This window comes from Corylus avellana, chromosome 9, assembly GCF_965113065.1.
Source record: "Corylus avellana chromosome 9, dhCorAvel1.hap1.2, whole genome shotgun sequence".
NCBI classification, from domain to species: domain Eukaryota; kingdom Viridiplantae; phylum Streptophyta; class Magnoliopsida; order Fagales; family Betulaceae; genus Corylus; species Corylus avellana.
The window spans coordinates 19,315,624-19,328,288 of record NC_142498.1 but is presented as its reverse complement, the minus strand read 5'-3'; the positions used below and the strand labels follow the sequence as shown (position 1 = coordinate 19,328,288).

General features: G+C 37.1%; 2 protein-coding genes across 2 annotated transcripts; both read left to right on the top strand.

Annotated features, from left to right (window-relative positions):
• The first annotated feature begins 1,344 nt into the window (after nucleotides 1–1,344).
• LOC132189397 (uncharacterized) lies at nucleotides 1,345–6,031 on the top strand. The gene is made up of 3 exons (XM_059604135.2): nucleotides 1,345–1,958; nucleotides 3,922–4,109; nucleotides 5,036–6,031. The coding sequence occupies exons 1-3, from the start codon at nucleotides 1,367–1,369 to the stop codon at nucleotides 5,504–5,506; spliced, it is 1,251 nt and encodes a 416-aa protein (XP_059460118.2). The 5' UTR covers nucleotides 1,345–1,366; the 3' UTR covers nucleotides 5,507–6,031.
• A 1,535-nt stretch (nucleotides 6,032–7,566) lies between these two features.
• LOC132189402 (protein PHLOEM PROTEIN 2-LIKE A10) lies at nucleotides 7,567–9,706 on the top strand. The gene has a single exon (XM_059604140.2). The coding sequence runs from the start codon at nucleotides 8,144–8,146 to the stop codon at nucleotides 9,416–9,418; it is 1,275 nt and encodes a 424-aa protein (XP_059460123.2). The 5' UTR covers nucleotides 7,567–8,143; the 3' UTR covers nucleotides 9,419–9,706.
• Nucleotides 9,707–12,665: the final 2,959 nt, after the last annotated feature.

The window sequence follows — 12,665 nt, the reverse complement described above, 5'->3', positions numbered from 1 at the left end:
TGAGTGTTTTTTTTTTTTTTTTTTAAACACGAGCACCTTGCATTTAAATAAAAAAAAAAGGGTGGAAATAAAAAGGTGAAATTTTTTGGGATACTGACATTACAATTTGATATTATAATTACAAAAATACTGACAATTCAAAGGATATAAGTGGAGTTTCTCTTTAAAAAAATTTAAAAGAAAATTTGAAACCAAGTGGGTGTGCCCATGACTAATATGATACAAATTTCATTTAAACCAGTTTGGAAAAAAATTTCTTCAACCTATTATAATGAGTAACAAGTGTCATTCACCAATTACCGTGTTTGAGTTTCTAAAAAATTAATGTTTGAGTTCTTAGGTTAATAGAATGACAATAAATAACTGTTAAGAATATTAAAGAAAACATGTGAGAAACATCCAAACTGATTTGAAGAAAATTTATGTCTCAACTAATATGTAGTTTTGTCTGTGCCACTGGATTTGAAACATCCATAAATTGTTACTTGTTAGCCAAGCTGTGCAACTGGTTCACAGCTAGGTTCATTTCATAGGAGCGCTAACCATTGCATTCATAACCACTACTTTCAGATTTTATGGTAGATTTTACAAACTTGGGGGTTGTTGGCCAAGCTTTGGAACTGTTTTGCTTGTTTGTTTCCCTTGTATTAGTATCCCATCTATTAAAGAAAAATAATGTTACATAATATACAAATATTTTATAAAATTGATGTGGCAAGTTCTAATAGCCTTTAAATATATATAGTCTTGTGAAATATTTATAAAATATTTGACATTACTTAAAAAAAAAAAAATAAATAAATAAATTTGTAAAGTCCACTTAACCCTTTTAATTAGGAAAAAAAAAAAAAAACTACTACCCTAATGACAATTTACTCTCCAAACTATCAATTAAGATAATTTACCCTCCAAACTACCAAAATAATGACAATGTACCCCCAATGCTAGCAAAATGATGAAATTACCCCAATTAAAATTTCAATAGGACAAAAATACCCTTAAATTTTGAAAAAAAATAAATAAATTTTTGTTTTTATTTTAGTAAGGGTAATTTCATCATTTTGTTAAAATTAGGGATACATTGTCATTGTTTTAGTAGTTTGGGGGTAGATTGTCATTGAGATGATAGTTTGAAGAGTTAAGTGGACTTTAAGAAGAAAAAAAAAAAAAAAAATCCTTGGCATTAAGGCCATGCCCTTCTTGTGAAATAGGCCCATGGGCTTGGCATGGCTTAAAAAGGCGTAATTCAATTACTGAGAGGTGAAGTTAGTTTAATTAAGATGATGACATTGACGCCCATTTAACCCCCCACTTTTCCGTCAAATCACTTTCTCCTCCCAAAATCCAAAAAAATTAGTTAAACAAAATGTCATGGCTGGCTCGTTCTCTCGCCAACTCCCTTCGGCTCGACGACGATAAAGACGACGACGATGAAGACAACGACGTCGTACCCTCCCACCCTCGCGACCCAGACGCAGCACCATCTTTCCCCACCGAACGAGCCAGCCACAACAATAATCACAACCACCACAGCCAACAACAATTCGAATCCGAAGACAATGATTGGCAGTCAGAAGAGGCCCATTCTCGGGGCGTCAAAGACGACCTCTCCGAACTCAAACAAACTCTGACGCGCCAGCTCTGGGGCGTGGCCTCCTTCCTCGCGCCCCCTGCTTCCTCGGAACCCTCCACGCCCTCGCATTTCCCGCAAACCGACACGTCCGATCAGTCCGTGTCCTCCGGCGCAGAAGAGGAGCCGTCGGATCGCACTGTCTCCTGGATCGGGAGCGACATCGTGGAGATCTCGAAGATGCCGTCGAATGAGGAGCTATTGGAGGCGCGTGGTCTGGGAGGAGCCGTGGGGATCACCGACGAGGTGTTGGCTTTCGCGGGGAACATCGGGATGCATCCCGAGACGTGGTTGGATTTTCCGCTTGATGAGGAGGAGGACTTGGGTGGTATGTGCGTTTCCTTTTCTGTGATCGTCTTTTTGTTTCAATGCGGTCTTTTACGCTTTTGGATTTGTGGAATATGATGCATTTGCTTCCTTGGATTAGAAATTGGGGCTTTGAATTGTTAATTCATTGCTCGGTAGCTTATGTTAAGCTGCCAAATCCTATATGTCTTCCCAAATGTACCTTATGTGCCACCATTGGCCATGTCTAGGAGATTCGGACTTTGAGATGAGAATGATGCGTTGATGAAATCCTAGTTACCAAAACGCTTGATTATTAAGCTGTCAGATGGCTGGATCACTTCATTATAACTTCAGCCAACGTGAAACCAAGCGTCTTATATTAAACTTGACCTTGAGTTTTGTATAATTATTGCTATAATAAAGGAAAAGCACAGTGTAATTCATATACTTGAATAGGTAATAGGATCATCTCCATTTCATGATTACGATTTAAATTTGATGCTTATATAAAGTCAATGTTGGGACATCTTTTAAAATATTTAAATAATGTGGAATCATGTGCACTATTAGATGCATTAACTTTAAATCTTGACCATGAAATAGATACTATCAATTTCATTTAAAATTGAGAGGATCCTTGTCCATTGAGTAGTTTGTAGGTTTTTTCTTGGTTATCATCGCATCTATCATCATGCAAAGTGTTTTTCTGTAATTGGAGAATAGAGAGCTCGACGTTTTAGTTTTATTTAAGAATTGTTTTGATAAGAATCTATAGCATGAATGTTTGATGTAGACGCCGTTGAATATTTTTTTGCATTAAATCCTTCCAATTTATTTTCCAGGGAATCCACACATATATGCAATTTATAGGTACCTATGCGCTTGTTATCACAGCATTGTTAAGCAAATGCAAGGAAATTGTATTTTACTAGGGCCAGCTGTTGATGTTTAAAGTTAAGATTCCCTGGCATTGATTATACTAGTTGATACACAAATTTGTTGAGCTCATTTCACACTAGGTCAGTATAATCTTTTACAAAACTAAGTTAGATTGTCATTCCCTATATATCTGGAGTTTTCGGTAGTATTTTCATCATGTTCTTGGCATATTGGCCTGCTAAGTTCTCATTTGTGGTGGCAGTCCACCTTTAATGTCTTACCTTTGCTCTGACAATTTCCTGAAGATACCACCAATACTTTGTGATTCTGTAGTTTGGGCTGGTAGTTAAGTAGTCAAATGTGGTGGAATCTGTAGTACTTTAAAACACCAAATCCTTGCATCCATTTGCAGTCTTGATTTGAGACCCATTTTTGTTTACTTTTAAGGAAGACCGCAATATATAGAGTTGTACAGATTGGAACTGGTATAAAACATAGCATAACTACCCTTTATCCTTTTTTCTGAAGAAAATTTTCCATTCTTGCATATCTGTGTCTCCGTCTCTCCTCCAAAATTTTCCCTTCCATTCCAAAATAGATGGGATGATTGCAAATCACACCATTTTAATGAAACAAAATAATCATAAAAATATTACTAGAATATCTTTAGGTAAGCCTGGAAAAAGCATCCTTGTTATCATTATTCTCTCAGAAAAATATTAGAAAAGGTGGATTCCAATTTGAGGATGAATGAGAAGTTAAATGGATAATGCTTTCATTTTTTGAAACTCCCATATATTTTGGGACAACCAAAAAAAAAAACACCACCTCTATCTTGGGATGGAAGAACCAAGTTATAGTGATGTGCTAGTTAGTTGGCTTAAGGTTTGGCATATCCTTTCCTCGGGGGATTGGAGGTTATGAAAAATCAGTGCTTGCGAAAATTTAGAACAATGTATGGTGAAGGACTGTCAGGAAGGCCTTAGATTACATAAGGCAGAAAATTATTATGCTTTCTTGTAATCCGCTGCGCTGATCAATTTCAGTTGCTTTAGCGAAAACTGTTTAGTGTCTGCTTTGATAATTCATGCTAGATTCTGACAGCGTTCTTTTCCTTGTTATAGATTTTGACATGTCTGATGCCCAACAAGAGCATGCTTTGGCTATCCAACATCTTGCTCCCAGATTAGCTGCCCTGAGAATTGAACTTTGTCCTTGCCATATGACTGAAAGTTACTTTTGGAAAGTCTACTTTGTGCTTCTGCACTCTAGACTCAACAAACATGATGCGGATTACTTGTCTACACCCCAGGTAAGTTGTTTTATTTTATTTATCTTAATGGGCATTATATATGCATCCTCTGCTTTGTAAACTCCAATTTAAGCTATAGTCGGCCTTATAAGATTGTTAGTAACAAATGAATGTCTCTGTTAAGATTTAAAAGGAAAAAGATTTTGTATGTTTTTAAGGGACTTTATTTGCATATGTTCCTGTATGTTGCATGCATGGGTTGGTAGTTGCATATGTAATTATCAATATGTAGGTTTAATAAGAGGATTACAGAAGCATTCTCCTTATTATAGCTAGTTTTTCATGGAGTATTACAACAATAAATTGGTCCGTAAGTACTTCACAATTTCTTTTTAGGATCAGTCATCATTATCATACTTAAAATGTTAAGTTCAATACTTTGATCTTAGAATATTTGACTGGTGTGAATTTACATGTATACACATACTTATCAAAAGACATTTACATGTGTATACGTAACTATATTATAATTCAAGTAAACTGTGATGTTCTGTTCTGTGTTGTATAGGTTGAATAAGCATATATACTGATTCTTGCAATATATAAGCCCTCCCATTGGGGGAGGGAGGAGTATACTGTGATGTAATTTGGTGATTGTTCGAATAGCAGCTTGGTCAATTGCTTTGTATAACATTGTCTTTAATTTTTTCATGGATGTTGTTAATTTGCCTCCCTGTCAAATGAATGTTGTTGAAGTATGAATTACTTAGCTTATGTTGTCTTTTTTTTTTTTTTTTTTTTTTTAACCTGATAGTTATGCAGGTCAGTGTTTAATTTGTTGTGTGTTTTGGGTGGTCCAGATACCTATTTTCTTATTCCTCACTATTTTGTTGAAATGTTATAGCAATCTTGACATGATAATTTTTGGTTCTACTGGCATCAGCATAATATTTTGAGTTACAATGATTTTAACCTATTTCTTGCAGGTAGTGGCTGCCAGAGCCATGTGGATGCAGGAGCTACAAAAGAAAACGAAGGCAGAGACTGACTGGTTTGCAAGAATCCAATCCTATTCGAAAGACAGTGCTAATATGCTGGAGGAAGATTTTGATCTTACGCCACGGGGCACATTTTCATTTGAACCTAGTAGCTCCTCCGTGGCTACAGATTTTGAGAGTGAGCAGCGCTCGGGTGAAAGTAACGAGCTGCAATTTATTGATAAGTCTGTTATTGAAGAGAGGCCAGTAATTAAGACTGAGAATAAGGATTCTAAACTAGTGGTTGAGAATTTTGAAGACGAGGAGGATGACTGGCCTGAGGAAGATTCTGAACTAGGTAGGTATAGTGGAGTTGCCATGTATGTGGGGAATGGAGAAGACATATCTTTCAGTGATCTGGAGGATGATGAGGATTGCAGTGTACCCATAAAGTCCAAGATAGTAGTTTCAAAGGGGTAGGAATTTTCGAGGAAAGTCCATGATTGCATAAGCTTTGGGTATTGAACAAAACATGGAACTGGAGAGGCTTCCTCCCTCCTATATGATGAAAACTCGGTCTATGGACTTGAAGAAAATTCCTCACGTGGGCCAGGACCGTCACCGGATGAAGCGTTCGTTATTGGTGATGGTGTCATATGAGCTTTTTGTACATAGGTGAATCATAATCTGTTTGATTGGTTTGTGTGAGAATTATAGGCAGAAAGCTGTTGTCATTGATGAACCATTTTGCTGAAGACAAAACGTGAGTGGACTCCAGTTAGTTAAAGTGTGGAAGCAATGAATTGTTCCACGTCTGTTACCATGTACAAAAAGCCTGGTCTTGAATAGTGAGGCTGTGATTTTTGCTTTTCTGTATTTTTTTTTATTGACTATATTTGAAGCGTTCAAATACAACCAAAAAGGTGTTGGTTTGGTGCTTGTTTGTAACCATCGAAAACGACGAAAAGTGAATCTTTTCGGTAAAATATAGAAAAGACGTTTGATCCCTTGGTACCTACCATCTTGTCTAATATTGATTTTTATTGTCACGTGAGATAATTAATAATTAAGAGTGTGTAGCATTACCCAAATAAAAAATGAAAAAACAAAACAACTACTCCAAGCTAAAGGGGGATAAGTGTCACTCATGGAACCACGATGATGGGGATAAATGGAATGAGAGTGCATCTACTAATGCCAAAGGAGGTGGCCCATGACGAGATTATGTACAGATCAATTGACGTTGCGGTGAGCTTTACGGATTGACAAAATCAGGATGCTACTTAATAGGAATGATTTTTTGAGATGTAGGGCTCAATTTTTCGCTCAATACGGGCGTCATGATTAAGAATGACGTGACAATTGATAAGTAACTTGAATGGATCGGTTAAGGTGATTCCCTCCACAAGACCCTAGAGAAGTGACAGCTAAGAAGCAAGTGTTCCTAAGTCTCTACCTCTAAATGATATAGGAGATATAAAAGATCGTCTCTACATCTAAATGACATAGGAGACATAAAAGATCTTCCTAAAGTTGAATGAATCATCATAGTTTGACTCTTATAAGGAGGAAGTTTCTGAGCGATCATTCCAGCCTAAGATAAAGCTTTGGTACTACTGAAAAATATGCATGAACTATGTATTCCTCCATGCGTATTCTCATTTGCCCATGGTCCCCATCGTCTCTTTTACCCACACATCCTCTCACTAGAGCTAAAGACCTATGTTTTTTTTTTTTTTTTTTTTTTGTTATTTCTTGTCACTTCCAAAACCCAAGTGTATGTGCCCCTCCTTTTTTCCATGGAGACAATAAGAATGTTCATTGTGCATCATTTGTCAGGCACCTCTTCTGTTTCTGTTGGACATTCTTCTGTTGAACATTGGAATGAAGCTCCTCTTCAGTGGTTCCAATTTAGTTGACATCAGTACAATCTTTCATTTTATGGCATTTACAATCTCTTGATGCCATTGCAAGTGCCACCTCCAGTAGACTCACTTGTGGACTGCTTAAAAAATCACCAATCTTGGCGCTCAAAATAAGAAGTATTGGATGTGCCACCTCTAGTAGACTCACTTGTGGACTGCTTAAAAAATCATCAATCTTGGCGCTCAAAATAAGAAGCATCGGATGGAGCCAACTTTTGGCCCATTTTCAATTTTTTTTAAATATTTTTTTTTTTTTGGGTGGGGGGCTTTTGATTTTGGGACTCTCACCCCCTCCTTTTTATATTTAGTTTGTTTCTATTAATGTAATTTTATATTTTTAAAACAATAAAAACTCATATATTCTAGGAAGGATTATATATATATATATATATACATAAGAGCAATCGGTACATCATATATGACGAAGAAAATTCCTTATCCAAAAATGGTTTTTTTTTGTTTTTTAAGCAATACAGGAAAAAGGAAAGGGTTACTATCCAATACAATAAGGTGCACGACTCTATAAGGATGACGGATGACAACTCATAAATCTTTAGGACATCCACGTTTGCCGCACATGTAATCTTTAAACTGCTTTAATTCAAGTGTGAAAGCCACCCTCCTCAGTCTTCCCCCCAAAAACGCAATCCGCGCCGCCCGCAGTGTCATCAACGGCAGGGTGGAGTAAAAGCAACGGTATAAATCTGTTTAGCCAATCACCGCCTTTCCCAACGTTATATATAACCAAAAAAAAAAAATCTAGGACGACTTGCAACTTGCAAGGCTGACTCTCTTTCTCGTCCTCCTCTTCAACTGCAGCGTCATTTTTGCCAGCACCTCTCCGTTTCGTCCTCGTCATCCAGTTCTCGCAATTCTATTTCTGTGTTTGTAATAGAATCTCTACGGATATTTTGTTGTTTTATAATGTTCGATTAATTTCGAAAAAAGAAAAGAAAAAATGTCTTTGATTAGATAATCTTGTCCATTTACCTTCACACCTCAATCGCTCTGCACTAGTCATCAACTGAAACCCTAGCTTCCTCGATCCTCGAAACCCTTTTTTGTATTAATACCCTCATTTTTCTTTAATTTTACAGTACGATTCCAATTTTTCCAATTGGTTTTGGTTATATCAAACCCTAGGGTTTCGAATTTGTAAGCGCTAGGGTTTTGATTAGTCGCCGGGTCGGATATGGATCTCGAATTGGTGAAGAAGGGCTTGGATTTTTCTCAGAGGAGAAAGAAATGGATAATTCTGCTTGCGGCGTTCGGCGTCTCCAGTTACGGTGCTTACAAGGTCTATCATTTGCCCTCTGTGGCCAGTAAGAGGAAGAGGTTGATGAAGCTTTTTCGAGCCCTAATTTCCGTGGCTGAAATGGTCTCCGATTCCGCGGAGACGATCGGTGTTGTCTCCAAGGACTTGAAGGAGTTTCTCCGATCCGATTCGGACCAAATTCCCAATAGTCTGAAGCAGATTTCGAAAATTGCACGTTCGGAGGAGTTCTCGGGGTCGTTGGTTAGGGTTACGGAGGCTTTGACGGTTGGGATTTTGCTGGGGTTTAATTCCGAGACGAGGATTGAAGAAGGGTCGGAAAAGGGTTCGGGGAATTCAAGCTTTTCTGATAGTGTTTTGGAGAAGCTTTTTTCTGCGGCTGGGACTGGTTTTGTTTCGGTTGTGGTTGGAAGCTTTGCGAGAAACTTGGTTTTGGGATTTTACTCCAATGGTGGATCCATGGATGGTTCAAGCGAGTCTCAATGCAGTTCGAGTTTATCGAACGAGCCCAGATGGCTCAATGTGGTTTGCAATGATAAGAGCAAAGAACTCATAGCGAATAGCATTCAAGTTTTTGTAAGCACGGCAGTTGCAGTGTATCTGGACAAAACGATGGATATCAATGTGTATGAGGACATGTTTAGTGGATTAACCAACCCCAAGCATGAAAGCAAAGTGAGGGACATTCTGGTCAGTGTTTGTAATGGTGCTGTGGAAACACTTGTGAGAACATCTCACCAAGTATTGACGAGTTGGAATTCGAGTTCACACTCAAATTCGAATTCTTCTTTCTCATTTGTTGATGAGAGTGAAGGTCCACGTGTCACCAAGGATGAGGGTTTTGAGCGAGAAGCCTCTTCGAAGCTGAAAGAGGGGAATTCATTTGATGAAATTCGGGATAGTGGGTGGTTTGACAAGGTTTCATCTACATTGGCAGTGCCGAGCAATAGAAAGTTTGTGCTTGATGTGACCGGAAGGGTGACATTTGAAACGGTGAGATCCGTTGTGCAGTTTCTGTTGTGGAAGCTATTAGATGGTTTGAAAAGAAGTCTTAATGTAGTTCGTGGGCAGGCTGTGGACAGAGGATTGGAAGTTATCAGCTATTTCAGTGCAAGGTCTTCTGTTATTGTTACCATATGTCTTGCTTTGTATCTACATGTTGTTGGCGGTTCCAGAGTTCTCATGCCTGCTTAATTTGACGGGGTACTCCCTCCCTTATTAAGTATGCTAAAAGTGCTCCTCCTTACAGATAGGTTTTGTATGTATATCTTTGTTTCTATTAGGTGAAATGCAAAGGTGGTTTCAGCTACTTCATTTCGATTGATAGATTTAACTTTTGGAAATCTTTTGTTTCCTCTTATTTTAGCTCTTTGAGTGACACCCATACATGTACGCATATATTGCTTTGAAACTAAAAGGAAACTGGAATGGTTATGTGAACATTGTTTTATATCAGAAGCAGAGCCCACGAAGCTTTATTTTTGGGTGTTTTTTGGGGGGTGGGGTGGCGGGAATGTCCTCCCCAATTTGATATTTTTGAAGGAATGGTTCTAAATTGCTTTAGCATAAAAGAAGTAGCGAGTAGTGGCAGACTTCCTTCCTAGGTCTGATTTACCAAAACCTTTCTTCAACATCAATTTACTAATTGATGCCTTTTGTGGTTCATTGTTGGATGACCTCTTTTTTCTCTATAACAAAGGAGTATCAGCAGGATTTCTTGTCTGATCATACTATGTTGAATGTTATAGTAGCAGGGTGCTTGGAGTAGAATAAAAGTGGTGATTGTTTTCTATGATTTAGGATACATTACTGGAATAGAATATAATTTATGGATATATCTATGATGCTGATACTATTTTCGTTGCCAAAAATTTGACTTTGGGGTGCATGTAGAAAACATGTTTTTAAAATATTTTATTGTTAAGATCAATTTTAAAAGTTCATTACTTTCCAATCAATCTTGAGTTTTTTTATCATTTATTTTGATGCGGGAACACGAGATTGAGAAGAGAGTAAGAAGAGAGAGAAGAAGAAGCTGATAAGAGAAATAAGAGAGAGGAGGGAGAACAGTAGTTCACTTCTCTTAATTCATCATAAACTCCTTAATACAATAGAAAATTAGGTTTACATAGTTTAGTAATAGACCCTAACCCTAACTCTAATCATACTTGGGCTAGCATAAAGCCTAAAATAAAAATACTACAATCAGTCTGAAAAATAAACAATAAAATAACTAAAATGCAAACTAATAAAGGCCCAATAGTAATCCAGCCCTCAATCACCCAACCACAAGGTCATGGGCTGGGCATCCTCTAATGTTAACGTCCATACACAGATGATATGTGGCTTGAGTTTGGTGTCCCCATCATTTTCTAGATTGAGCATGTTTGTTCAGTTTTCTCGTTGTCTGCTGCTTGCATTTCATCTATGTGAATCATAGCTAGTTTACTCTTCTTTGGGCCCTTTCCCTTTTTGTCCGATGATTTTAGTAAAGCTAATTTTTCTCTCATCTCCTTGGCCGTTTTTCATATATGATTGAATGTTAGTGAATCAAATATTCTCATACCTCTATGAGTTAAGCATGCTTAGAATTTTGTGACATTTTTTTTCATCAGTAGGGTATTACTGTCAACATTTGTTGACAGATTTAGGGGCAAGAACATCATGAAGTATGCTGCATTGTATGTGACTGATGCAGTTACTCTATAGTTGGGATTGCAATTTGTATAGCATCCTTCTGTGTTTTGGTTGCTTTTGGATGCTTCTGGTCCTGGTTATATCATTATTGCTCCACTTATATTACTTAACGGTTTACAACTATATATGTTTGTATATCATGGGATGGGATTCCTATTGCCACCAGCTCCCAGTATAATTACAGAGTAAGCCTTCTACTTTGGTTTTAGCCAACAACTAGATTGACATACTAGCAATTAGCAAATCCTTAATTTTGTTTTCCAAAATGTTATCATTTAGATTTAGGTTAAGTAATTTATTCATGGTGGCAATATCCACGCATTTTTGTAGGAAATGCAAAACAGATGTTCGTGGAACTTCATAATTAATTTTTAAGAATAACAAAAAGTTATATATGGTCTACTTGATATGCCTCTGTAGGTGTGATTTAAATGTTGAAAATGGGGCTGAGGTTTCTAGAAAATAAAGGCCTTAAAAGATGTAATGAAGAAAAAGGGTAGACAAAAAGTAGTTGGGAAAGTTTGTCTTTTCTTTTCTTTTTCCCCTGTATTAGGGAGAGGATTTTTAAATCTTCTATTGAAGCATTTTCAGCAGAGATTTGTGTGCTGGACTGGGGTTCAAGCTTGGAGCTTTGAGTTTTGAGAAGCTGCTGCTAGAATAGGAAATTTGAGAAATCATTATAGTGGCAATTGAATAGGTTATGAAGCATTCTTAGAGGGCTGTGGTTCTTGTTATCTCTTGGGCCTTGGTTATTTTTTATTCTTTATTTTTATAGCTGGTATATGGACCATGGTGCAAGCAAGATCTAGAGTCCTGTCTGACTGTCTGCAAGACAATTCTTTGAGTTGATTTTGTTTTCCTGCTGACGTTTTTGTTTTGTTGCATAGCTGCCAACTATGTACCACTTTGCTTTGAAGCAAGTAGATGCAAGAAACGATGGAGTGGAATTACCATAGTTGGTTCTCTATGTTGTTGCTTCTTATTGCGTAATTGCTGATGAGAATTTATAGGGTTCAATCAGGAATCACTTTGAAGCATTAAAGCAAGAGAAATTTTGAGAATTCAAAGTGGTTGCTGATTGGGAATTGTAGGTGGGAATTGGAGGATTCAAAGTGGTTGCTGTTATCCTTGGATTTTAAATGTGGGGTGCACTGTTATCTGATTGTGGTGACCGTGTTTTGGGAAAGTTTATTAAATTTGCATACCCTCTTCAATCAGTAGAGGTAATTATTTTCAACACTGAATCTGAAATAACACTTTTGGATGTTGAGGCATTTTAATGGTTTCATTGTTTCACTTAAAAAAGAAATGGTTTCATCATTTCAACCCTTAAATAATTTTTTTTAGAATTTCCTGATTTGTGTTCTTCTATTTCTTGATTGGGTGTTTCTCTTGTATACTCTCTATATACTTTAGTTATGCCCCTCTGCACTTATTTTATGAGATTGAATTACTTACCAAAAATAAATAAACTTTGTAACTGCATTTGATGCAACCCAGAGGCCAGATCTAATTTCATGTCTTGTTGCTGGAAAGCTTTCCTTGGCTGACATGTCTCTGTCATTTTATCTTTTCTAGCTAAAGCGTGATGCTTTTCCAATTGCTTTTGTATACACAAACCATAAATTGTACTTTCTTTGTTTGGTTCTAGAGATTCCTAGACATTCTTACTGTTTCTTGTTTTATTTTCTTGTAGTCCACTTTGAAGTTAATCAGGTCTGTTCATTCAGTAAAGAACTGAAAG

Bases quoted from the DNA above. Each gene is read 5' to 3' on its own strand.
- LOC132189397 (XM_059604135.2), top strand. From the start codon at position 1,367: ATGTCATGGCTGGCTCGTTCTCTCGCCAACTCCCTTCGGCTCGACGAC. The intron at 1,959-3,921 runs GTATGTGCGTTT...TCCTTGTTATAG, and splicing joins TGAGGAGGAGGACTTGGGTG to ATTTTGACATGTCTGATGCC. The intron at 4,110-5,035 runs GTAAGTTGTTTT...TATTTCTTGCAG, and splicing joins ATTACTTGTCTACACCCCAG to GTAGTGGCTGCCAGAGCCAT.
- LOC132189402 (XM_059604140.2), top strand. From the start codon at position 8,144: ATGGATCTCGAATTGGTGAAGAAGGGCTTGGATTTTTCTCAGAGGAGA.